Below are 27,756 nucleotides of genomic sequence, written 5' to 3'. Positions count from 1 at the left end.
TGGGGGTTTCCTCGGATAGATCTGTTTGCCACCCGAGAGAACTCGCACTGCCCGTTATTCTGCAGCCTCCAGTATCCGGTGCAAGGAGCATTGGGGGACGCGTTTCAGAGAACCTGGTGCGACCAGTTGCTTTACGCGTTTCCCCCCATACCCTTGATTCCTCGAGTGTTGAGGAAGATTCGCCAAGAGGGGGCCCAAGTAATCTTAATAGCTCCGGATTGGCCAAGAAGGGTGTGGTATTCAGATCTTCTCCAACTCTCACTGTGCCCTCCGCTCCGTCTCCCTCTCAGGGCAGACCTCCTCTCGCAGTCGCAGAGAGGAGGTTTTACACCCCAACCTCCAGAGTCTGCACCTTCATGCCTGGAGATTGAGCGGGGCAACCTGAGTTCCTTTTCTCTCCCGCCTGATGTAGTGGATGTTATCTTAGCGGCCAGGCGACACTCCACTAAATCTATCTACGCTAATAGGTAGTCTAAATTTGTGGTATGGTGTGGAGGGAGACATATTGATCCCTTACGTGCTCATTTGTCGGACGTTTTGTCTTTTGCTTTGTCTTTAGCACAGAGGGGTTGTGCAGTGGCTACTATTAAGGGTTACTTGTCTGCTTTGTCAGCCTTCATTTGTCTTCCAGACTAGCCTTCGTTATTTAAATCTCCTATAGTACTTAGATTCTTAAAGGGCCTTATGAATAAATTTCCTCCAAATCCTTTCGTTATGCCTCAATGGGATTTGTCCTTGGTCCTAACTTTCCTTATGGGGTCCCCTTTTGAGCCTATGCATTCTTGCCCCTTAAGATTGTTAGTTCTTAAAACAGTCTTCCTGGTTGCTATAACATCTGCAAGGAGAGTGAGTGAGTTGCAGGCTTTGTCAGTAAAACCCCCTTATACAACTTTTTACGGGGATAAGGTGGTGTTGAGGACCAAGGCTGCTTTCCTTCCGAAGATTGTTTCACCCTTTCATTTGGCCCAGACAATTACTCTGTCCACGTTCAATCCTCCGCCTCATCCTTCAAAGGAAGAAGAGAGACTACACCGCTTGGACCCAAAGAGGGCGTTAAGCTTTTACATAGACAGGACGAAGGATTTCAGGCTAGAGGATCAGCTTTTCATCGGATACGTGGGCAAGAGGAGAGGAAAAGCAGTCCACAAGAGAACACTCTCCAGGTGGGTTGTTCTTTGCATTAAAATGTGTTACTCTTTAGCAAAGAAGGATCCTCCTGATGGTATTAGAGCTCATTCCACCAGAGCTAAGTCGGCCACTTCGGCCTTGGCCAGAGGTGTTCCTGTGGTCGACATCTGCAAGGCTGCAACTTGGTCGTCCCTTCACACTTTTGCGAAACATTACTGTTTGGACTCTGAGGTCAGAAGAGATGGCCATTTTGCACGGTCAGTGCTGCAGGATTTCTTGGTTTGACCATTCAGGCACCCACCACCGGGCGCGGTACTGCTTTGGGACTCTATTCATTAGGTGAGGAATCCACAGGTAGTTGTATCCATCAGAAGAACGAGTTACTTACCTTGGGTAACGACTTTTCTGGTGGATTCCTCACGTCCGCCTCCCCGTTGCCTGTTTGGTCTAACCAAGTAATTCTTGAGTGTGCTCCTCTTGGTTTTGAGGACTGGTATAGATTATGTATATATGTGCATGTGTGTGTATATATGTATATATATATATATATATATATATATGTTCGATGGCATGTGTAGCTGCAGATACACATGCTGTGCACAGTCCGCCGTCTGGTGTTGGGCTCGGAGTGTTACAAGTTGTTTTTCTTCGAAGAAGTCTTTTCGAGTCACGAGACCGAGGGACTCCTCCCATTTCGATTCCATTGCGCATGGGCGTCGACTCCATCTTAGATTGGTTTTTTTCCGCCATCGGGTTCGGGCGTGTTCCTTTTCGCTCCGTGTTTCGGGCCGGAAAGTTAGTTAGAATCTCGGAAAAAACTTCGGTATTGTTGCGTTCGGTATCGGGTTAGTTAGAACAAATCGACACCGAATTTTGAAGAGCTCCGGTGGCCCTTCGGGGTAATTTCGATCCCCCGTCGGGGCCTGGTCGGCACGACCGCGTGCGACTTCAAGACTGATGGAACGGACCCCGTTCCGATTCTGTCCAAAATGCCATAACAAATATCCGTATACGGATCAGCATTTGGTCTGTAACTTGTGCTTGTCCCCCGAGCACAAGGAGGATACGTGTGAGGCCTGTCGAGCGTTTCGGTCCAGGAAGACGCTGAGAGACCGAAGAGCCAGAAGACTACAAATGGCGTCCACGCCCACAGGTCCACATCGGTTCGAGGAGGAAGAAGAAGAAACTTTCTCCATCCACGAGTCGGATTCCGAAGAACTGGACGCCGAAGAAACGTCAACCGTGAGTAAGACGTCAAAAATTAGGACTCACGAAAAGTCCACAAAAGCCCAGGGGACGCCACCGCCAACAGGCCATGGCTTAACCCAAAAACAAGGTGACCGAGCCAAGGCACCGAAAATGGGCATGCTGGTGTCGAAGTCATCCGACTCCGGTCGTGATACCGCCACACAGCAACCTCGGAGCCGAGACAGCGGCTCCGAGAAACCTCGGCACAAAGACGGCGCCGAAAAGATTCGGCACAGAGACACCGAGCCGAAGCAAAAGAAAATTTCTTCGGAGCCGAAAAGAACTTCCGAAAAGGTTTCGGTCCCGAAACACCCAGCCTCGGAGCCGAAAAGTAGTTCCTATACAGAGGAACAAGGGCTAACCACCCAATTACATAGATTTGGAGAGGACCTTCAAACTGTGGAACCTGACCACACACAGAGAAGGCTTCATATCCATGAAGACACAGGGAAGATAACCACTCTTCCCCCAATCAAGATCAAAAGGAAACTTGCCTTTCAACAAGGGGACAAGCAACCACAGGCAAAGGTGGCAAAGAGAACAACCCCACCACCTTCTCCACCACCATCAACACATGCATCACCAGCAACCACTCCACCACTAATGCAATCACCAGCTCATACAGCAATGAGTCAGGATGACCCCGATGCATGGGATTTCTACGATGCTCCAGTGTCTGACAACAGCCCAGACTGTTATCCCACAAAGCCTTCGCCACCTGAGGACAGTACATCTTATACACAGGTGGTCGCAAGAGCAGCCGAGTTTCACAATGTATCATTACATTCGGAACCAATTGAGGATGACTTTCTCTTTAACACCCTATCTGCAACCCATAGCCAGTACCAAAGTCTTCCCATGCTCCCAGGAATGCTAAGACATTCGAAACAAATATTTCAGGATCCAGTTAAAGGCAGGGCCATAACTCCAAGGGTGGAGAAAAAATACAAGCCACCACCCACAGATACTATATATATTACAACACAACTGACACCGGACTCAGTAGTTGTGGGGGCAGCTCGTAAGAGAGCCAACTCTCATACCTCAGGCGACGCACCACCTCCGGACAAAGAGAGCCGCAAGTTTGATGCTGCGGGTAAAAGGGTTGCAGCACAAGCAGCAAATCACTGGCGTATTGCCAACTCTCAGGCACTTTTGGCAAGATACGACAGGGCTCATTGGGATGAAATGCAACATTTCATCGAACACTTACCCAAGGAGTTCCAAAAAAGAGCGCAACAAGTGGTGGAAGAGGGACAAAGTATCTCCAACAATCAGATACGGTCTTCCATGGATGCAGCAGACACAGCTGCAAGCACAATAAACACTGCAGTCACAATAAGAAGGCACGCATGGCTGCGCACTTCTGGGTTCAAACCGGAAATCCAACAGGTTGTGCTCAATATGCCGTTTAATGAACAGCAATTGTTTGGGCCGGAGGTAGACACTGCCATTGAGAAACTCAAAAAGGACACCCATACAGCCAAAGCCATGGGCGCACTCTACTCCCCGCAGAGCAGAGGCACATTTAGGAAAACACCTTTTAGGGGAGGGTTTCGAGGTCAACCCACAGAAGCCACAACCTCTCAAACAAGACCTACCTACCAGGGGCAATATCAGAGGGGAGGTTTTCGCGGACAATTTAGAGGGGGCCAATTCCCCAAAAATAGAGGAAAATTTCAAGGCGCCAAAACTCCTCAAAATAAGCAGTGACTCACAAGTCACACACCCCCATCACATAACACCTGTGGGGGGAAGACTAAGCCAGTTTTACAAACTTTGGGAGGAAATAACAACAGATACTTGGGTCCTAGCAATTATCCAGCATGGTTATTGCATAGAATTTCACCAATTCCCTCCAAACGTCCCACCGAAAACACACAATATGTCAAAACAACATATAGATCTTCTAGGACTAGAAGTTCAAGCACTGCTACAAAAGGACGCAATAGAATTAGTACCAATTCAACAAAAGAACACAGGAGTTTACTCACTGTACTTTCTCATACCCAAAAAGGACAAAACTCTGAGACCAATACTAGATCTCAGAACACTAAATACCTACATAAAATCAGACCACTTTCACATGGTCACGCTACAAGACGTAATCCCACTGCTCAAACAGCAAGACTACATGACAACATTCGATCTAAAGGATGCGTATTTCCATATACCAATACATCCTTCACACAGGAAATACCTAAGGTTTGTATTTCAAGGAATACATTACCAATTCAAAGTGTTACCATTCGGAATAACAACTGCGCCAAGAGTTTTTACAAAATGCCTGGCAGTAGTAGCTGCGCATATCAGAAGGCAGCAAATACATGTGTTCCCGTACTTAGACGACTGGTTAATCAAAACCAACACGCTAAAACAGTGCTCACAGCACACAAAATATGTCATACAAACCCTTCACAGACTAGGGTTCTCCATCAACTACGCGAAGTCACATCTTTTACCGTGTCAAACGCAGCAATACTTAGGAGCGACAATCAACACAGTAAAAGGGATTGCCACTCCAAGTCCACAACGGGTTCAAACATTTCACAAAGTAATACAGGTCATGTATCCAACACAAAAGATACAAGTCAGAATGGTAATGAAACTACTAGGCATGATGTCTTCATGCATAGCCATTGTCCCAAACGCAAGGTTGCACATGCGGCCCTTACAACAGTGCCTAGCATCACAATGGTCACAGGCACAGGGTCAACTTCTAGATCTGGTGTTGATAGACCGCCAAACATACATCTCGCTTCTATGGTGGAACAGTACAAATTTAAACCAAGGGCGGCCTTTCCAAGACCCAGTGCCACAATACGTCATAACAACAGATGCTTCCATGACAGGGTGGGGAGCACACCTCAATCAACACAGCATCCAAGGACAATGGGACATACATCAGACACAGTTTCACATAAATCACTTGGAAATGTTAGCAGTATTTCTAGTGCTGAAAGCATTTCAACCCATAATAACCCAAAAATACATTCTTGTCAAAACAGACAACATGACAACAATGTATTATCTAAACAAACAAGGAGGGACACACTCGACACAGTTGTGCCTCCTAACACAGAAAATATGGCATTGGGCGATTCACAACCACATTCGCCTAATAGCACAATTTATTCCAGGGATTCAGAACCAGTTGGCAGACAATCTCTCTCGAGATCACCAACAAACCCACAAATGGGAAATTCACCCCCAAATACTAAACAATTACTTTCAAATTTGGGGGACACCTCAAATAGATCTATTTGCAACAAAGGAAAACTCAAAATGCCAAAACTTCGCATCCAGGTACCCACAAGATCAATCCCAAGGGAATGCTCTATGGATGAACTGGTCAGGGATCTTTGCATACGCTTTTCCCCCTCTCCCTCTCCTTCCATATGTAGTAAACAGGTTGAGTCAAAACAAACTCAAACTCATACTAATAGCACCAACATGGGCAAGGCAACCTTGGTACACGACACTACTAGACCTGTCAGTAGTACCTCATGTCAAACTACCCAACAAACCAGATCTGTTAACACAACACAAACAACAGATCAGACATCCAAATCCAGCATCTTTGAATCTAGCAATTTGGCTCCTGAAATCCTAGAATTCGGACACTTGCACCTCACACAAGAATGTATGGAGGTCATAAAACAAGCTAGAAAACCTACCACTAGACACTGCTACGCAAACAAGTGGAAAAGATTTGTGTATTACTGCCAGAATAATCAAATTCAGCCATTACACGCATCTCCAAAAGATATAGTAGGATATTTACTACATTTGCAAAAATCAAATCTAGCCTTCTCTTCCATAAAGATACATCTCACAGCAATATCAGCTTACCTGCAAATTACTCATTCAACTTCACTATTTAAAATACCAGTCATTAAAGCATTTATGGAAGGCTTAAAAAGGATCATACCACCAAGAACACCACCTGTTCCTTCATGGAACCTCAACATTGTCTTAACAAGACTCATGGGTCCACCTTTCGAGCCCATGCATTCTTGTGAAATGCAATACTTAACGTGGAAAGTTGCATTTTTAATTGCCATCACATCTCTAAGAAGAGTGAGTGAAATTCAAGCATTTACCATTCAAGAACCGTTTATTCAAATACACAAAAATAAAGTTGTTCTACGGACAAATCCTAAATTTTTACCAAAAGTAATCTCACCGTTCCACTTGAATCCAACTGTAGAATTACCAGTGTTCTTCCCACAGCCAAATTCTGTAGCTGAAAGAGCACTACATACATTAGACATCAAAAGAGCACTAATGTACTACATTGACAGAACAAAACAAATTCGAAAGACAAAACAACTATTTATTGCCTTTCAAAAACCTCATACAGGAAATCCAATTTCAAAACAAGGCATTGCTAGATGGATAGTTAAGTGCATTCAAGCCTGCTATCTTAAAGCTAAAAGAGAACTGCCTATAACACCAAAGGCACACTCAACCAGAAAGAAAGGTGCTACCATGGCCTTTCTAGGAAATATTCCAATGAACGAATTATGTAAGGCAGCAACATGGTCTACGCCTCATACATTTACCAAGCACTACTGTGTAGATGTGTTAACTGCACAACAGGCAACAGTAGGTCAAGCTGTACTAAGAACATTATTTCAAACTACTTCAACTCCTACAGGCTGAACCACCGCTTTTGGGGAGATAACTGCTTACTAGTCTATGCACAGCATGTGTATCTGCAGCTACACATGCCATCGAACGGAAAATGTCACTTACCCAGTGTACATCTGTTCGTGGCATGAGTCGCTGCAGATTCACATGCGCCCACCCGCCTCCCCGGGAGCCTGTAGCCGTTTAGAAGTAGATCTTGAACATTTGTACATTTGTAAATATATTACTTTAACCTTTATTATGTACATACGTATCCATTCCATTGCATGTGCACTATTACTAACATACACAACTCCTACCTCACCCTCTGCGGGGGAAAACAATATAAGATGGAGTCGACGCCCATGCGCAATGGAATCGAAATGGGAGGAGTCCCTCAGTCTTGTGACTCGAAAAGACTTCTTCGAAGAAAAACAACTTGTAACACTCCGAGCCCAACACCAGACGTCGGACTGTGCACAGCATGTGAATCTGCAGCGACTCATGCCACGAACAGATGTACACTGGGTAAGTGACATTTTCCATATATATATATATATATATATATTTATATTTAGTGTATATATTTATTTATTTATTAAAAAAAAAAAAAAATAGTAGTCCATCTTCTCGCAATGATGTGTTGTTTACAATGTCATGAAATATTTCTTTTGTCTTTCATCTCAGTGCATTATTGTTCTCAGGCACGTAAAAAATGTTGGTACTGACGTCGGCACGTCGGCGAGGACCTCTTATTGCCTGTATGACGTCAGATGGCGTCGCGTGGGCAAATGTGACATCCTCGTCGGCGTGCAGAAGCTAGGAAGAAGATTTCCGTTGAATGCTGGCGCAATGGGAGTATTCATTAGGTGAGGAATCCACAGGTAGCTAATGTATCCACCAGAAAAGTCGTTACCGAAGGTAAGTAACTCGTTCTTCTCACCTGCTCTGCATCACTCACTGGCCTCACTCTGCATCACTCACCGGCCTCGTTCTGCTAACTCACTGTCACTCTGTTTCACTCACTGTACTCTCCCTGTGCTTCCCTCATTCACACCTGCTCTGCGTCACTCACTGGCCTCACTCTGCATCACTCACTGGCCTCACTCTGCATCACTCACTGGCCTCACTCTGCATCGCTCACTCAGCTCACTTCGCGGCCACCTGTCTCTTGGCCGCAGTCTCTTTCACTCTCTGCACTTCTCCCTGCAGTAATGTCTGTCCCTGAACCGTCACTGATGCCACGTGTGCACTTTGTCTGGCACTTTTGTTCTCTGTGGCATCCCGTCCCCACAAGCAACCAGTCACCTCCCTCCTGCTTATTGATACTCCAGTCCCCATCGCCTGGATCCCTCCTGCTTCCTTCCCTGTAATTTGTTGTTCTCCTTTCTCTGGTTTTTAGGTCGAGCGCGCAAGTGCTTTGAACTGTTGTAAGTATTGTGGGCTTTTAACCACGCCCACCTCATGGCCATCACTTTCACTGGGCTTCCCTTGGAGAAGTGTGGCACAATGGTTAGAGCGGCAGACCCTGATGCAGAGATCTGGCCCAGGACCAGGGTTCAATTCCCACCTCGGCGGGTCTTAGGCTCAATTCCCTCGGACCAGATAATTCTCGCCTCAGTGCCTAATCTAATTAATGGGTCCCACTCTGTAACTCTGGGCAATAGCTTGCTTAATCTCCACAACGGCCCTCACAGCGCTTGGATGCCTGGCTTCACCCTGGGGCTGTCCAGGAGTGGGTGACTCACAGGGAAAAGCCAGGAGGGGTTCCACAGCGGTATGCGTACAGCGCCTTGAGACCCTAACGGGTGATTAGTGCGCTATACAAGTGCAAAGGTATTTTTTTGTTTTTACAGTTTATACATTCTTTCAGAGCATTTCAATTTGGTCACTCTCCAAGATGTAATTCCCCTATTACATCAAGGCGACTTCATGGCAGCTCTAGATTTAAAGGACGCATACTTTCACATTCCTATTCACCCAGCTCCCTGCAAATATGTGAGATTTGTCGTTGCAGGGAAACATTATCAATTCAAAGTTTTACCATTCAGGTCACAACCGCTCCCAGGGTCTTCACAAGATGTCTTGCAGTGGTTTCGACATTTCTTAGGCGGAGACAAATACATGCATCCCCTTACTTGGATGATTGGCTCATCAAAGACAGTACAATCCAACAGTGTCAGTCGTACTCAAGCCACAGCAGATCTTCTCTACACTCTAGGGTTCACAATCAGCGTTCTCAATTCCCACTTTCAACCTTTACAGATACAGCCCTGTTTGGGAGCAGTCCTCAGTACTCGGGCTGCTTTGGCATATCCAAACCCTGCAAGAATTCAAGCTCTTCGGACTTTCCTTTCACAGCTACAACAAAACCAGTCGTACACAGTAAGAACAGTGATGCAGTTATTAGGGATGATGGCGTCATTGCCCTCGTTCCCCATGCCTAATAACACATGCGCCCCTTACAGCAGTGTCTATCTCGTCACGGGCCTCAGCCACAGGGTGCTCTTAATGATCTAGTGTTGTTGGACCGACAGTCACCGCTTTCTGCAGTGGTGGAATCCCACCAACCTTTTCAAAGGGCGGCCCTTTCAGGACCCTGTGCCTCGGATGACTCTGACTACAGATGCATCGCAGACCTCACAAGACAAGATATCCCATCAACAAACTTTTCACACCAATTACTTGGAGTTACAAGCTTTTCTACCTCAGCTCTCCCACAAAGGGGTTCTAGTCCACATAGACAGCATGACAGTCATGTATTATCTGCAGAAACAAGGGGGAACACAGTCGTCTCCCAGCCAATTTGCAGACCTCCTTAGCAGGTGCAGCTGCAAGTCCACAAATGGGAGCTTCACCCCCAAGTACGTCATCAGTATTTTCAAACGTGGAGGATGCCAGAAGTACATTTCTTCGCCACCGCAGAAAACTCAAAATGCCAAAACTTTGCATCCAGATACCAACACTCTCAGTCCAAGGGCAATGCTCTATAAATGAATTGGTCAGGGATATTTGCTTATGCTTTTCCACCTCTCCCGCTCATTCCGTCTCTAGTTCACAAACTGAGACAAACATCGCTCACCATGATCCTTGTAGCTCCCTCGTGGGCACGTCAGCCTTGATTCACGACATTGCTGGATCTGTCTGTGGTTTCCCACGAAAAACTCCCCAACATGCTGGACCTTCTCACTCAAAGATCCCAAGACACTCAACCTTCCAATATGGCTCCTGAGGTCATAGTGGCTATTTAAATCTGCCCCCTGAATATATGGAAATTCTTAGGGAAGCACATAGACCTGCAACGAGACAGTGTTATGCTGCAAAATAGAAATGTTTTGTTTGCTATTCTCAACCTGAACACATTGACCCATTCAAAGCCTCAGTTCAGGACATTGTTTGTTACTTGTTACATTTACAGAAAGCAAACTTAGCATATTCATCTATTAGACTACATTTGGCAGCTAAGGCTGCTTACCTTCAAAGCAGACAACGTACATCTTTACTCAGCATTTCTGTCATTAAAGCCTTCCTGGAAGGTCGCAAATCTGTTATCCCACCCAGGACTCCCCCAGTCCCAACATGGAACCTAAATGTTGTCCTCACTAGACTCATGGGTCCACCTTTCGAGCCTATGCATTCTTGTTCTTTGCAGTTCCTTTTCCAGAAGGTAGCCTTCTTGGTAACTATCGCTTCTTTAAGAACCATTTTTTCAATTACATAAAGATAAAATAATTCTTAGGACAAATCCTAAATTCCTTCCAAAAGTGGTTTCACAATTTCATATTAATCAGTCAATTGATTTACCTGTTTTTTCCCCACAACCAGACTCAGTTGCAGAGAAAGCTCTTCACTCACCTCACTTGACATTAAGAGAGCCCTAATGTATTATATCAACAGAACCAAACAGTTTGGGAAATCCAAACAGCTTTGTGTTGTGTTCTCCATGCCTCAAAAAAGGCAATACAATTTCAGATGATATATGATATGATATGATATGAGATGGATAGTCAAGTGTATTCAAACCTGTCAATGTCAAACTAAAAGACAGTTGCCTTTTACTCGAAGGGCACATTCCAGAAAGAAGGGCATCTCTATGGCTTATTTAGGGAACATTCCACCAGCGGACATTTGCAAAGCTGCTACTTGGTCTACACCACACACATTTACTACACACTATTGTGTAGGTGTTCTAGCACGGCAACAAGCTAATGCTGGTCAAGCTGTGTTTAGGGCACTGTTTCAAGCAACTCCAACTCCTACAGGCTAGCCTCTGCTTACTTGGAGGGGACTGCTTTACGGTCTGCGCAAAGCATGCGTATCTACAGCCACACATGCCATTGAATGGAAAATGTTACTTACCCAGTGTACATCTGTTCTTGGCATATAGTCCTGTAGATGCATCCTCCCTCCTCCCCAGAAGCCTGTGGTCATTGTATTGGGATTCTTACATAACTTTGAACATATGTAAATACATTGCATGGACATCTCTTTCTCTTACTCTCTATATATACTCCTTACCTCACCTGCCTGCGGGAGAACAATCTAGCAAAGGACTCGATGCCCATGAGCCCTATCACCGAGAGGAGGAGTCACTCAATCTTGTACTGCGAGAAGATTCTTCTAACAAATACAACTTGCAACACTCCGGACCCAACACTAGACCTCGGACTTATGCAAAGCATGTGAATCTACAGCACTTCATGCTATGAACAGATGTCTACTGGGTAAGTAACATTTTACTATTTTAGGGTCGAGTGTGCAAAGTGCTCTGTCCCTTTTGTAATCTCTCTGTGGGCTTTTAACCACACCAATGTCATGCCCATCAGTTTTGTTGGTTTGTGGGCTTGCCTTTTAAAATTAGCTTGATTTCATTAGTGAAAGGCATGCATACGTCATGCATTTTCCGGTGTTTAGCCCTCCTCGAGCGCACTGGTCAACTACTGAAAACATACAAGACTCCATGTTTTCTGTATGTTTTACTTTTTCTCTTTATTTTGTAGGCAGCGTGATTTTGCTGGGCAGTAGTTGAGCGCTTTGCATGACATCGACCCTGTTACACGGTTAATCGCACTTTTGCCGGTTACACGGATAACTGCACTTTTGCCGATACGTTCGATTCTGAGCGAACTTCTGTTTCCTTTTGTGTGTCGGCTTCACCCTCATGGCGGCCGTCGGCTCGCTTATGTGAAACTGTTTTACTTTTCATTTTCAATTTATGTGGCAAGAAAAGTCCGGTTAGCAGTTTACAACGCTCATAGCTCTAAAGCAAACGCAAGACCCATTGCTATTGCATGGCGGCCATGGCGCTCACAGCACGAACAGGCACAACAGCGTGAACTCGATCAGCGGTATTGGAGCGCTGGTCACATTGTTCACAGTTACCTAATCAGAGTCATTTCTTGTTGCTCCCCCCTTAAAACAGTTAAAATTGGTGAATGTTTTACATAAAACAGAAATCCTCAAAGCAAAAGTTCGGGTACGTTTTAAAGGTCTTTGCATCGGTCACAAATCTCTCTACAAGGCTGGCCCTGAGTACTTTGGTAACATTTTTCAATGGTACACTCCTAAGTGCACACTTCAGTCCTCTGGCGCCAATTTGGTGGTCATTCCCAGTTTTATCAAAGCTAGTTGTTGAGGCCGAAGTTCTTTGTTTTCCAGTTGTAAACTATGGAATTATCTGCCTTTGAAACTTAGAGCTCGGTCCTACTTATAACAATTCAGAAAACAGCTAAAATCGTGGCTTTTTCCACCTCCTCCTTACATTAGGTCCTGCTTGCTGCCTGCTATTATAGCGCCAAGACGCCCTCGGGTATTCTTGAGCTCTATAAGTCTTTTTTACTTAATTACTTACAGGGTGACATATGCTGTTTATTACCTTTGTTCATTGTTGGGTGTGGGGGGGGATCATAGCTTGAGTGAGTAAAGAGCCCCTCTTATCCTTCAACAGTTGTAATTAATTGAATATTTTATTTTGGACATCTACATGAATGCTTCCTGCCTTGGTACATTTTCATGTGTATTTGCTAGCATGGATCCAACTGAAATCAGAAAGCTGGGGCTTAAATTTGTCCGCAAGGTAAAATCTGACGGAAGAGATGTTGTGGCCTTTAGGATAGCGGCTTCCCTGTGTTAATTAATTGTTATTCACAATCTGTGAGAAAGTGAATGTTTGTTCATGTCAGCTGTTCTATACTGTGGCAATAAACTCAAATTTGACCTTTAACCTGTAGTAATGTGTGAATTACAGTTGCCCCAAGTAACATGCGTCATTGGGCCCAGTTTATTTTCATTGGCCACTTTTAAAGTTACGGGCGCCATAAATGCTCAATGCCCCGCCCACTGACTTGTCGTCTCAGTCTTGGTAGAGAGCTGCTCGAGGTGGTCATGTGTGCAGTGTGATGGAACATGTTCTCAGTAACCATCTCAGTCCTCACTCTCGCCAGGTCTCGCTCCCCGGCACTAGCTGCTCGTGCCTGCGTGCTGTCCTGGAGTACCTGTACCTGGGGCTCTTCACACCTGCGGCCACACTGGATGCCATGGAGATGCTGATCCTGACCAACCGGCTGTGCCTGCCACGACTACAAGCGCTGACAGGTGAGTGTCCGTGCATGTGGAAGGTCTGCATGTTAATGTCTGCAAGCTATGAAGGCCCTCTGAGTGATGGCCTTCATCTGCTGATTACAAGAGATCTGACCAACCCCAGCTACCCTCAGGTAGTCATGTTATCCGCATGCACTCAAGTTCTCATGTGCATCGTACTTACATGCTCATCTTGCAGGACTCGTTCGCATCCTCCTGTCAGATGTGCATGCTGCAGTAAACAAATGCATCCTCCTACTGACACTCAAGCTGCAGCACACAAGTGCATCCTCCTACTAACACGTGCTGCAGTACACATGTGCATCCTTCTACTGATAGATGCTCATGTTGCAGCACACACGTGCATCTTTCTACTGACAGACTCTCAGGCCTGTCAGTATGCAGATAAATGCAGATGCGTCTTCCGTCACACCCAGCCCCTCCTCCGTGACAGCTGTCTGGAAGGTATTACCAAGTGTAGCTGTCACTCTGCCACAGACGTGGAACGGAGTCAGGCTGCAAAGCGCTAGAGTTATAAGCACCGATAAATGCCCACTTTCTAAAAGTGTCATTTCTAAAATAGTAAAGTAAAATCCACCTACACCAGTAAGCAGGATTCCTCACTACCATTCCAAACATGCCCATGCTACTCCTCACACATCAGAAATTACCACATAAGGGAATTCCCAATGCTAAACCTATCAGAGGAGAAGCACTCACTGTAGTGTAAAGCGAAATATGCTGTTTGTCGCTACTAGGACATGTAACACATAAACATATATGTCATACCTTTTACATGTACAGCACTTTGCCCCCTACCTTAGGGGTGATGTAGATGTAGTAAAAAGGGAGTTCAGGCCTTGGCAAGTAGAATGACTTGCCAAGTCAGTGTGTCAGTAAACTGCGCACGCAGACCCTGCACTAGCAGGCCTGAGACAAGGTTGAAAGGTTACTTCTGAGGGAGCTGCAATCTGTACTGCAGGCCTGCTGGTAACATTTCATTTACAGGCTCTGGGTATGTGATATACCACTTTACAAGGGACGTACAAGTAAATTAAATATGCCAAACAGGTGTGAGCCAATTCTACCAAGTTTTAGGGAGAGTGCACATGCACTTTAGCACTGATTAGCAGTGGTAAAGTGCCCAGAGATCTAAAGCCAACAAAAAGAGGGTCAGAAAAATAGGAGAAAGGCAAAAGGTTTGGGGATAATCTTGCAGAAAGGGCCATTTCCAACAGCCACCAAGTCCACCCTTCAGCCTCTTAAGATCCAACCCTTCCTAGCGTCAGTCCTCAACGCAATCTCAGGCAGAGCCTACCCAAGGGAACAAAGGGGGGTTGTTCCAGCAGCTGCTGCCTCTTTGCAGCCACTCCATCCTCTGATGCGCCTCCTACGATGACCTCATGTACAGCTACAGTCCTTCACACCAGACTCCATATGTGTCCCCTTCAGCCGTGACTCTCGCACAGTGGTCACAGGTGGAGAGTTACTGGGAACATCTAGTGCTGAGGAGGACCAGCACCCATTACGCTCTGTAGCTTTGGAACAGCAACAACCTGTTGCGGGGCAGGCCCAGTTCTGCAAGCGACCATCACCACGGATGCATCACTTGCAGGGTGGGGGTCGCATATCAACAATATATCCGTGCAGGGTCTGTGGCCATCCCATCAACAGGCTCTCCAAATCGGCCATTTGCAACTATAAGCGATACACCTAGCTCTGGAAGCTTTTCTCCAGGACATTCGGGCAACAACATGACCGCCATGTTTTACCTACAAGAGAAAGGTGGAACCCACTGTTCTCAATAGTAAGCACTAGCAGAGAGAAATTGGCATCGGGCGATCCACCGCCAAGTACATCTCCTTGCAGAATAACTCCTGGGGATGGACAACAACTTTGCAGACCTGCTCAGCAGAACGCAGTAACAAGTCTACAAATGGCTCCTACACCCACAAGTCGTACTTGCATCCGTGGGGGCCCTGGACCTTGACCTTTTTACCATTTGTGAAAAGGCAAAATGCCCAAACTTCACCTCCAAGTATCCACACCCCTAGTGCACGGGCAGTGCTCTGTAGATGACCTGATCATGGATCTTGGCATATGTGCACACGTGGTCAGGAAACAGCAGCAAACATTCTCCTTTAGTGGCTTCCACATGGGTCAGGCAACCTTGGTTCTCAACCTTCTTGACACTTCCATGGCCCCGCACAAGACGCTCCCCAAGAGGCTAGAGTCCGACACCCATAGCCTGAGGTCCCAGAGCTCGGTTCTCTCAATTGGCCTCGAGAGTACTCAGGTAATAAAAGAAGCCCGTAGGCCTATCACACGTACTGCTACTACTGTGCTGCTGAGTGGGAGAGGCCCTTTCACTACAGTACCACGTACCATTTTAACCCTCTTACACCTCCGGTACAAGACATCATTTGCTTCCTCTTACATCTGCAAAATTTGGGCAAGCTTACACCTCGATTCATCTACGCTTAGCCGCAATAGCCGCATACATGCTGGACAGGGAACGCTCCTCACTCTTCAAGGTCCTGGTTATGAAAGCTTTCATGAACGACCTTAAACGTGTCATCCCACCCAGAGTGCCACCTGCAAGGACATTCTCCTTTTGAACCTCTGCATTCTCGCTCTTTGCTGTTTCCCCCCTGGAAGGTCAGCTTTTTAGGCCGTAACATCCCTTAGGCATAGTAGGGAACTACAGGCCCTCACGTTACAAGAGACTTTCTTCCAGGTCCACAGTGATCCCAAATTCCTCCCTAAGGTGGTCTCTCCTTTCCACCTTATCTAGACGATTGAACTCACAGTTTTCCCCCCCGCCCGACTCGGTAGCAGAGAGAGCTTTTTTTACAAGTGTGCTCTTGTGTATTTTATATAGATGTGACCAAATCCTTCCATAAAACACAACCACTTTGTGTCTTTGCACAGCCTCATAAAGGCCATCCCATTTCTAAGGCAGGCAGTGCCTGGTGGGTTGTTCAATGTACCGAGACCTGTTATTTCAAAGCCATAAGAGCCCTACCTGCCATCCCCAGGCCGGACACCATCCACAAACAGGGCACACCTGTGGCGTTTCTTGGGAACACACCATAGCACACATCTGTAAAGCTGCTAAGTGGTCCACTTCACACACCTTCTTGTGACACAGCAGCAGGCCAAGGTAGGTCAGACTGTCTTAAGGGCTTTGTTTCAGACCGCCTCACTACTGCTTATGGAGTCGGTGCAGAGCATGTGTACCTACAGCAACACGTGCTATGAACGGACTTTGTTAGTTACCCTTAGGCATCTGTTTGCCACATGTAGCGCTGTAGATTCATATGCACCCACCCCCTGCCTCGAGCAAGCCTTTGGTCCATATATCTTCAACCTATTCATTTACAGTACCCACGTGTTCATTATACTATTTCACTCACAACTCCATACCTGCTTTCACCCGCTATGCAGAAAATAATCTTACAATAGAGTCTGTACCCATGTGCGCTCACTACCAGAGGAGGAGTCACTAAGACCTTGCAACTCCAAAGTCTTCTAAGAAAACCAAGTTGCCACAGTCCAAGCCCAAAACGTGATGGTCGGAGTATACAGAGCATGTGAATCTACAGCACTACACCCGGCAAACGGGTTCCTACGGGGTAACAGAGTCCTTAGCGACCATACACAGATTTTCCATGCTAATGCAATATCTTGTCATGGCACTGGCTCAAGCTTTGACATTGCAGTGTGGTATATGCTGCCTTGGCACCAGGTCACTGGAAGTTGTCTTCTATCACACTGGGATGTCTACTTGAAGCGCCACCAAAGAACTCCCAGCCGTACCACTCCACACCCACGTGGTACATGGCACCTTGAACCCCTCATAGAAGCACCGCCGATGACCTCCCTGCTGTACCACTCTGCACTCACCTGGCACAAGGCAACTTAAACCCCTCGTACAAGCACCACCGATGACCTCCCTGCTGTACCACTCGGCACTCACCTGGCTCATGGCACCTTGCACCCCTCGTAGAAGCACCACTGATGACCTCCCTGCTGTACCACTCTGCACTCACCTGGCACAAGGCAACTTAAACCCCTCTTACAAGCACCACCGATGACCTCCCTGCTGTACCACTCTGCACTCACCTGGCACAAGGCAACTTAAACCCCTCGTAGAAGCACCACAGATGACCTCCCTGCTGTACCACTCGGCACTCACCTGGCTCATGGCACCTCCCACGCCTCGTAGAAGCACCACCAATAACCTCCCTGCTGTACCACCTCCTCATGGCACCTCTTGCATAAGCTGCCGATGTCGTTAACATGCAAATCAGTTTCACGTCTTGTCAATAGTGTAAGATGCTTGCGACTAGAGCCTTACTTGATAAACATGAAGTGTGTTCCAATGGTCCTGATGTGAGAGCTCATGACCAGCTTATCATCGAGAGTTCAGCTCCTCACAGCCACATGAGATTGAGAGCAGCACAGCTTTTCGAAATTAGAGTTTCTCAAAGGGGGTACTGTATCACAGCAGTGACGTATATGCCGTCCGCTGAAATCTAAATCCCATTATATCCTATTGGATTTATATTTTGGCGTATGGGATATCCGTCACTGTTGTGACGGAGTAACCCGACCGCCAATACCTAAATAAGGCCCTATGTCTTTTAGCGTTGTGATGTATGTACTGTGATAATGCAGCGTGTTTGTATCTATCGCCTGCGTTAAAAACAACACTATATTGCCTTTGCAGTACGGCCTAGTTAAAGTCCTTCGAACACGTCCGAGAGCTGCCGATGAGTGTCGGTTCTTTCTTGCACCCGGATCCCAGCTAAGACAGCGGTGTCATCAGAGTGTGAGACAGCCATACATGCCAATGGACCTGATTCAGGCGGGATACTCCTGATTTTTGAAGTCAAAACTGTTTTGTTTTTTTTTTGCCTGTCTCCTGCATAAAGTTGCCTCTGCTTCAATAGAAGTCAGTGACAGAAATAAATTTTCCCGAATATTTTTTTAACTCTGCCACTTTCCTCTTCTAAAATGTTGGCATGTATACACAGCTGGTGCTCGAGCTGTTGGATGCGAGTCACTGCTGCTGTGACATTGTTGCCCTGAACAAAAGGAAATTAAATCTTTTGAAAAAACAAGCAAAGGGCGTTTGCTGAAGAGGGCGAGTTATCCACTGAATCATATTTTCTGACATTGAAAACTTACTTAGCCGATGGAATGTCACTCTTGAAACATCTCCTTGATGGATGCTGCTACAGAAGGGTGGTTAGAGTTGAGGGTGGAGATGGCGGGACAGCATCCTCCGTCAGCTTCTCTCCTGCTCCCCTCGTCCCATCTGCCACTGTCTACAAGGATCCTGCAGAGAAGCTGTCTTCGGGGTCCTGTACTTTGGGGCTGAGCCAGTGGTGGCCGTTCTGCAGCGATCATTAAGTAAGAGGTCAGGCTCTGTACAGCCCCACTCAGAGTCCGCAGACGGGCCGTGCCCAGCTCCAGGAACCCTGGATCTCTGTTAAACCACCCCCTGGACTGTCTCCCTTGCGACTCCGAGACCCTCCTCCGCCTCAGCACCGGGCATCTCAGCAACTGCTGCACCATCTCCCCCAAAAATACCTGCAGGAACTGCAACTTCAGCACCAGCCTCAACAAACTGAAGGTACTCTCTGCACACAGAGATGCCAACATCCTCCACAAGCCCATCACCTGCCTGCCCCTGAACATCCGCTCCCTCCACAAACACGCCACCGAACTCTGGGACCTGATCGACACCACCCGACCAGACATCGCCTTCCTCACTGAGACCTGGACCAACCCCACCTCGGGTCCAGGCATCGCCATCGCTATTCCCGATGATTACAGCATCCTAAGGAGGGACCGGCCCTCCCACCCGGGTGAAGGACTCCCCATCGTACACAAGTCCTCACTACGTGTAAAGGTCGTCCAAGAAGATCACTGCACCACCATGGAACACCTTCACTTCCTGGTCCACTCCAACTACAACTCCTCCATCCGCGGCAAACTGGTGTACTGGCCGCCCGCCCAGCTTTCATAGACGACGTAGTAGACATCGCTACTTCCCAAGTCCTGGCGTCAGTCGACTACCTCCTCGGTGACCTGAATTTCCACCTCGAGGACTGCACCGACCCAAACACCACCACTCTGCTCATCAACCTCGCCAGCCTCGGCCTCAGACAGCTGGTCTCCACATCCACACACATCGCAGGACGCACACCGGACCCCGTCTTCACCTCAAGCAACCGGATCACCATCAAGACCATCTCCACCCCAGATTGGTCCGACCACCGCTACATACACTTCACAATCACCGCACCCAGCAGCTGCACCCGCACCTCCAGGACCCCCCACAGGAAATAGAACAAAATCACCAATGAGCAACTCACCTCATTGCTCGCCAAATCCCTCCCTCCTCCCTCTGACGACACCAACACAGCAGCGCGCAATCTCAGTGCATGGATCACCAAATGTGCCGACACTCTAGCCCCTCTCCGGCTGACATCGGCCAAAGGCATACCTAAGAAATCCAGCTGTTTCACCACGAACTCCAAGAATAAAAGCGTACCTGCAGACGTTTAGAGAGAAAATAGAGGAACAGCCAAACCAACAAAGACCTCGCCTTATTCAGAGCTGCAGCCGCCGCCCACTGATGAAAAATCAAGAACGCAAGGAAGGACGCACTCTGGAAGCGCATCAACTACTCCGCACACAACTCAAAGGAACTCTTGTCAGTCATCAATAAGTTCACAGATCTCCCGTCCGAAGCCACCAGCATCCCCTGTCACAAGACCTCTGCGACAAACTCACCTCCTTTTTCCACCACAAGATCCATGAGATCTATGACAGCTTCCTTCCGGAAAATCCTGGCACCGCAACTTCTGCCTGACTGACAACCCCAGAACCCACCCAGACCATCCACAGCTGGTCCACGGTCACCACAGAGGTAACAGTCAACATCTTGAACAGCACCCACTCTGGAGCCCCCCAGAACCCCTGCCCGCACCACATATATATCAGAGTCAGCAAATCCATCGCCCCCAACCTCTGGAACACAATCAACTGCCCCATCAACACGGGCACCTTCCCCAAGGGCTGGAAACATACCGAAATACGCCCTCTCCTGCAGAAACCTTCGGCAAACCCATCAGAACTAAAGAATTTCCAGCCCATCTCGCTGCTACCCTACCCGCCAAAGTACTGGAGATAGCAATCAATGCACATTTACGGAATTTCATCGAGGGCAACAACTCCCTAGACAGCTCCCAGTCCGGCTTCCGCAGCAACCACAGCACAGAGACAGCAATCCTGGCAGCCACCAACTACATCTGATTACTCCTAGACCACGGCCAGACCACAGCACTCATACACCTCAACCTCTCAGCAACATTTGACACGGTCTCCCACAGCACTCTGTGCACCAGACTCCACAACATAGGAATCTGCGGAAGAGCCCTGGAATGGATCTACTCCTTCCTCTCCGGGAGGATGCAGAGGGTCAGACTCCCACCCTACACTTCCAGACCAAGAGGAGTCAACTGCAGAGTCCCCCAAGGATCCTCACTGAGTCCCACACTGTTTAACGTATACGTGGCCCCTCTTGCTGACATTGTCACAAGCCACGGTATGAACATCGTGTCATATGCCAATGACACACAACTCATCATTTCCCTCAACAAAGATCTGGATACGGCCAAAAGGAACTTCCACTCAGGAATGGAAGCCGCCGCCACCTGGATGAGAGAAAGCTGCCTCAAGTTCAACTCCGACAAGACTGAGCTCATCATCTTCCGAAACGCCACCTCAGCTTGGGACGACTCCTGGTGGCCCACATCCCTGAGTGCCCCCCTGCAACGACTAGGGAATCCCCCAATTTAGGAATCATCCTTAACTCCTCCCTATCCATGACCCGACAGGTAAACTCTGTCGCCTCCACCTGCTGGCACACACTCTGCAAACTTCGGAAGATCTTCAGATGGATCCTAGCAGACTGTCACAGGACAGTCACCCACACCTTAGTCACAAGCAAGCTCGACTACGGCAACGCCCTCTACACTGGCACCTCAACTAGGAACATAAAAAAACTACAACTCTTCCAGAACGCCACCGCCAGACTAATTCTGGACCTCCCTCGCCGAGAACACATCTCCCAACACCTGAGGACCCTCCACTGGCTACCGGTTCGAGAAGTGAATCACCTTCAAGCTTCTCACCCTCATGTACAAGGCCATACACAACACAGGACCAGCCTACCTGAACAACTGCATCTCCTTCCACACCCCCAGATCCCTCTGCTCCACACAGATGGCCCTGACTACCATCCCTAGCATCTGAAAACCCACTGCCGCAGGACGATCCTTCACCTACACTGCAGCAAACAGCGGGAACAGCCTCCCCCTGCACCTCAGTCAAAGCCCGTCTCCCACCATCTTCAGGAAGAACCTCAAGACCTGGCTCTTCGGATAAGGCCCCTCCCCCCCAGTGCCTTAAGGGAGCCATTGTGGTGGGTGTTCCCACGCTTCACATGTAGGTTTTGACGCATTACCAGATTTACAAGGCTCTGAAAACCTGGAAATGCATGAAAACCTTACGCCTCCCCAGGAGAGGCGTAACGAGGAGATACATTTTTATTTCTCCTTGTTGTTTCCTCTTTCTTTGTGTGCTGTGTAGGAAGTTGGCTCTGTATGCACTATTTCAAAGTAAGGAATAGTATGCACAGAGTCCAAGGGTTCCCCTTAGAGGTAAGATAGTGGCAAAAAGAGATAATACTAATGCTCTATTTTGTGGTAGTGTGGTCGAGCAGTAGGCTTATCAAAGGAGTAGTGTTAAGCATTTGTTGTACATACACACAGGCAATAAATGAGGAACACACACTCAGAAACAATTCCAGGCCAATAGGTTTTTGTTATAGAAAAATATATTTTCTTACTTTATTTTAAGAACTACAGGTTCAAATTCTACATGTAATATCTCATTTGAAAGGTATTGCAGGTAAGTACTTTAGGAACTTTTAATAATCACAGTAGCATATATACTTTTTACATAAAACACATTTAGCTGTTTTAAAAGTGGACACAGTGCAATTTTCACAGTTCCTGGGGGAGGTAAAGTATTGTTAGTTCTTGCAGGTAAGTAAACCACCTACGGGGTTCAAATTGGGTTCCAAGGTAGCCCACCGTTGGGGGTTCAGAGCAACCCCAAAGTCACCACACCAGCAGCTCAGGGCCGGTCAGGTTCAGAGTTCAAAGTGGTGCCCAAAACGCATAGGCTTCAATGGAGAGAAGGGGGTGCCCCGGTTCCAGTCTGCCAGCAGGTAAGTACCTGTGTCTTCGGAGGGCAGACCAGGGGGGTTTTGTAGGGCACCGGGGGGGACACAAGTCCACACAGGAAGTACACCCTCAGCAGCGCGGGAGCGGCCGGGTGCAGTGTGCAAACAAGCGTCGGGTTTCCAATGGATTTCAATGGGAGACCAAGGGGTCTCTTCAGCGGTGCAGGCAGGCAAGGGGGGGGCTCCTCGGGGTAGCCACCACCTGGGCAAGGGAGAGGGCCTCCTGGGGGTCACTCCTGCACTGGAGTTCCGATCCTTCAGGTCCTGGGGGCTGCGGGTGCAGGGTCTTTTCCAGGCGTCGGGATTTCAGAGTCAGGCAGTCGCGGTCAGGGGGAGCCTCGGGATTCCCTCTGCAGGCGTCGCTGTGGGGGCACAGGGGGGACAACTTTGGTTACTCACAGTCTCGGAGTCGCCGGAGGGTCCTCCCTGAGGTGTTGGTTCTCCACCAGTCAAGTCGGGGTCGCCGGGTGCAGTGTTGCAAGTCTCACGCTTCTTGCGGGGATTGCAGGGGTCTTTAAATCTGCTCCTCTGGATACAAAGTTGCAGTCTTTGTTGAACAGAGCCGCTGTTCTCTGGAGTTTCTTGGTCTCTTGGAAGCAGGGCAGTCCTCTGAGGATTCAGAGGTCGCTGGTCCCAGGGAAAGCATCGCTGGAGCAGGTTTCTTCTGAAGGAGGGGAACAGGCCGGTAGGGCTGGGGCCAAAGCAGTTGGTGTCTTCTTCTTCTCTGCAGGGTTTTTCAGCTCAGCAGTCCTCTTCTTCTGTAAGTTGCAGGAATCTAAATTCTTAGGTTCAGGGAAGCCCTTAAATACTAAATTTAAGGGCGTGTTTAGGTCTGGGGGGTTAGTAGCCAATGGCTACTAGCCCTGAGGGTGGGTACACCCTCTTTGTGCCTCCTCCCAAGGGGAGGGGGTCACATTCCTATCCCTATTGGGGGGATCCTCCATCTGCAAGATGGAGGATTTCTAAAAGTTAGAGTCACTTCAGCTCAGGACACCTTAGGGGCTGTCCTGACTGGCCAGTGACTCCTCCTTGTTTTTCTCATTAATTCCTCCGGCCTTGCCGCCAAAAGTGGGGCCGTGGCCGGAGGGGGCGGGCAACTCCACTAGCTGGAGTGCCCTGTGGTGCTGGAACAAAGGGGGTGAGCCTTTGAGGCTCACCGCCAGGTGTTACAGCTCCTGCCTGGGGGAGGTGATAGCATCTCCACCCAGTGCAGGCTTTGTTACTGGCCACAGAGTGACAAAGGCACTCTCCCCATGTGGCCAGCAACATGTCTCGAGTGTGGCAGGCTGCTAAAACCAGTCAGCCTACACGGGTAGTTGGTTAAGGTTTCAGGGGGCACCTCTAAGTTGCCCTCTGGGGTGTATTTCACAATAAAATGTACATTGGCATCAGTGTGCACTTATTGTGCTGAGAAGTTTGATACCAAACTTCCCAGTTTTCAGTGTAGCCATTATGGTGCTGTGGAGTTCGTGTTTGACAGACTCCCAGACCATATACTCTTATGGCTACCCTGCACTTACAATGTCTAAGGTTTTGCTTAGACACTGTAGGGGCACAGTGCTCATGCACTGGTGCCCTCACCTATGGTATAGTGCACCCTGCCTTAGGGCTGTAAGGCCTGCTAGAGGGGTGACTTATCTATACTGCATAGGCAGTGTGAGGTAGGCATGGCACCCTGAGGGGAGTGCCATGTCGACTTACTCGTTTTGTCCTCACCAGCATACAAAAGCTGGCAAGCAGTGTGTCTGTGCTGAGGGAGGGGTCCCCAGGGTGGCATAAGCTATGCTGCAGCCCTTAGAGACCTTCCCTGGCATCACTGCCCTTGGTACCAGGGGTACCAGTTACAAGGGACTTACCTGGATGCCAGGGTGTGCCAATTGTGTAAAACAAAAGTACAGGTTAGGGAAAGAACACTGGTGCTGGGGCCTGGTTAGCAGGCCTCAGCACACTTTCAAATCAAAACATAGCATCAGCAAAGGCAAAAAGTCAGGGGGTAACCATGCCAAGAAGGCATTTCCTTACACAACCCCCCCCAAACGAAAGAGGATGAGACTAACCTTTCCCAAGAGAGTCTTCATTTTCTAAGTGGAAGAACCTGGAAAGGCCATCTGCATTGGCATGGGCAGTCCCAGGTCTGTGTTCCACTATAAAGTCCATTCCCTGTAGGGAGATGGACCACCTCAACAGTTTTGGATTTTCACCTTTCATTTGCATCAGCCATCTGAGAGGTCTGTGGTCAGTTTGAACTACAAAGTGAGTACCAAAGAGGTATGGTCTCAGCTTCTTCAGGGACCAAACCACAGCAAAGGCCTCCCTCTCAATGGCACTCCAATGCTGCTCCCTGGGGAGTAACCTCCTGCTAATGAAAGCAACAGGCTGGTCAAGGCCATCATCATTTGTTTAGGACAACACTGCCCCTATCCCATGTTCAGAGGCATCTGTCTGCACAATGAACTGCTTGGAGTAATCTGGAGCTTTTAGAACTGGTGCTGTGCACATTGCTTGTTTCAGGGTGTCAAAGGCCTGTTGGCATTCTACAGTCCAGTTTACCTTCTTGGGCATTTTCTTGGAGGTGAGTTCTGTGAGGGCTGTCACTATGGATCCATATCCCTTCACAAACCTCCTATAGTACCCAGTCAAGCCAAGGAAGGCCCTGACTTGAGTCTGGGTTTTTGGAGCTGCCCAGTCCAGAATAGTCTGGATCTTAGGCTGGAGTGGCTGAACTTGGCCTCCACCTACAAGGTGTACCAAGTAAACCACAGTTCCCTGCCCTATCTGGCATTTGGATGCCTTGATAGAGAGGCCTGCTGATTGCAGAGCCTTCAAAACCTTCTTCAGGTGGACCAGGTGATCCTGCCAGCTGGAGCTAAAGACAGCAATATCATCAAGATAAGCTGCACTAAAGGACTCCAAACCAGCAAGGACTTGATTCACCAACCTTTGGAAGGTGGCAGGGGCATTCTTTAAACCAAAGGGCATAACAGTAAACTGATAATGCCCATCAGGTGTGGAGAATGCTGTCTTTTCTTTTGCTCCAGGTGCCATTTTTATTTGCCAGTACCCTGCTGTTAAGTCAAAGGTACTTAAGAATTTGGCAGCACCTAATTTGTCTATCAGTTCATCAGCTCTAGGAATGGGATGGGCATCTGTCTTGGTGACAGAATTAAGTCCTCTGTAGTCCACACAAAACCTCATCTCTCGCTTTCCATCTTTGGTGTGAGGTTTGGGGACTAAGACCACTGGGCTAGCCCAGGGGCTGTCAGAGTGCTCAATTACTCCCAATTCCAGCATCTTGTGGACTTCCACCTTGATGCTTTCCTTAACTTGGTCAGACTGTCTGAATATTTTGTTTTTGACAGGCATGCTGTCTCCTGTGTCCACATCATGGGTACACAGGTGTGTCTGATCAGGGGTTAGGGAAAAGAGCTCAGCAAACTGTTGCAGGACCTTCCTACAATCAGATTGCTGTTGGTCAGAGAGGGTGTCTGAATAGATCACTCCATCAACTGAGCCATCCTTAGGGTTTGATGAGAGAAGATCAGGGAGAGGTTCACTCTCAGCTTCCTGATCCTCATCTGTTACCATCAACAGATTCACATCAGCCCTGTCATGGAAGAGCTTAAGGCGGTTCACATGGATCAACCTCTTGGGGCTCCTGCTAGTGCCCAGGTCCACCAGGTAGGTGACCTGACTCTTCTTCTCTAGCACTGGGTAAGGGCCACTCCATCTGTCCTGGAGTGCCCTGGGAGCCACAGGCTCCAGAACCCAGACTTTCTGCCCTGGTTGAAATTCAACCAGTGCAGCCTTTTGGTCATACCAAAACTTCTGGAGCTGTTGGCTGGCCTCAAGGTTTTTACTTGCCTTTTCCATGTACTCTGCCATCCTTGAGCGAAGGCCAAGTACATAGTACACTATGTCTTGTTTAGGCTCATGAAGAGGTCTCTCCCAGCCTTCTTTCACAAGAGCTAGTGGTCCCCTTACAGGGTGGCCAAACAGAAGTTCAAAGGGTGAGAACCCTACTCCCTTCTGAGGCACCTCTCTGTAAGCGAAAAGCAGACATGGCAAGAGGACATCCCATCTCCTTTTGAGTTTTTCTGGGAGCCCCATGATCATGCCCTTTAATGTCTTGTTGAATCTCTCAACAAGGCCATTAGTTTGTGGATGATAGGGTGTAGTGAATTTATAGGTCACTCCACACTCATTTCACATGTGTTTCAGGTATGCTGACATGAAGTTGGTACCTCTGTCAGACACCACCACCTTAGGGAAGCCCACTCTGGTAAAGATACCAATGAGGGCCTTGGCTACTGCAGGGGCAGTAGTCGACCTAAGGGGAATAGCTTCAGGATACCTAGTAGCATGATCCACTACTACTAGTATGTACATATTTCCTGAGGCTGTGGGAGGTTCAAGTGGACCCACTATGTCCACACCCACTCTTTCAAAGGGGACCCCCACCACTGGAAGTGGAATGAGGGGGGCCTTTGGATGTCCACCTGTCTTACCACTGGCTTGACAGGTGGTACAGGAGACACAAAACTCCTTAACTTTCTGGGACATGTTGGGCCAGTAGAAGTGGTTGACTAGTCTCTCCCACGTCTTGGTTTGTCCCAAATGCCCAGCAAGGGGAATATCATGGGCTAAGGTCAGTATGAACTCTCTGAACGCCTGAGGCACTACCACTCTCCTAGTGGCACCAGGTTTGGGATCTCTTGCCTCAGTGTACAGGAGCCCATCTTCCCAATAGACCCTATGTGTTCCAGTTTTCTTGCCATTGGTCTCTTCAGCAGCTTGCTGCCTAAGGCCTTCAAGAGAGGGACAGGTTTCTTGCCCCTTCCACAACT

General features: G+C 48.1%; 1 protein-coding gene across 1 annotated transcript in view; it reads left to right on the top strand.

Moving 5' to 3' along the window:
- The window catches only part of LOC138250271 (rho-related BTB domain-containing protein 2-like), a 384,850-nt gene that overhangs the window by 305,498 nt on the left and 51,596 nt on the right, over positions 1-27,756 (top strand). The window contains exon 7 of the mRNA XM_069205010.1: positions 13,452-13,602. Within this exon, the coding sequence (XP_069061111.1) occupies positions 13,452-13,602 (151 nt within the window). The remainder of the gene's footprint in view (positions 1-13,451; positions 13,603-27,756) is intronic.

This window comes from Pleurodeles waltl, chromosome 1_1 (genome assembly GCF_031143425.1).
Source record: "Pleurodeles waltl isolate 20211129_DDA chromosome 1_1, aPleWal1.hap1.20221129, whole genome shotgun sequence".
NCBI classification, from domain to species: Eukaryota; Metazoa; Chordata; class Amphibia; order Caudata; family Salamandridae; genus Pleurodeles; species Pleurodeles waltl.
Note: the sequence above shows the minus strand (reverse complement) of the source record. Positions and strands in the feature narration are given on the sequence as shown.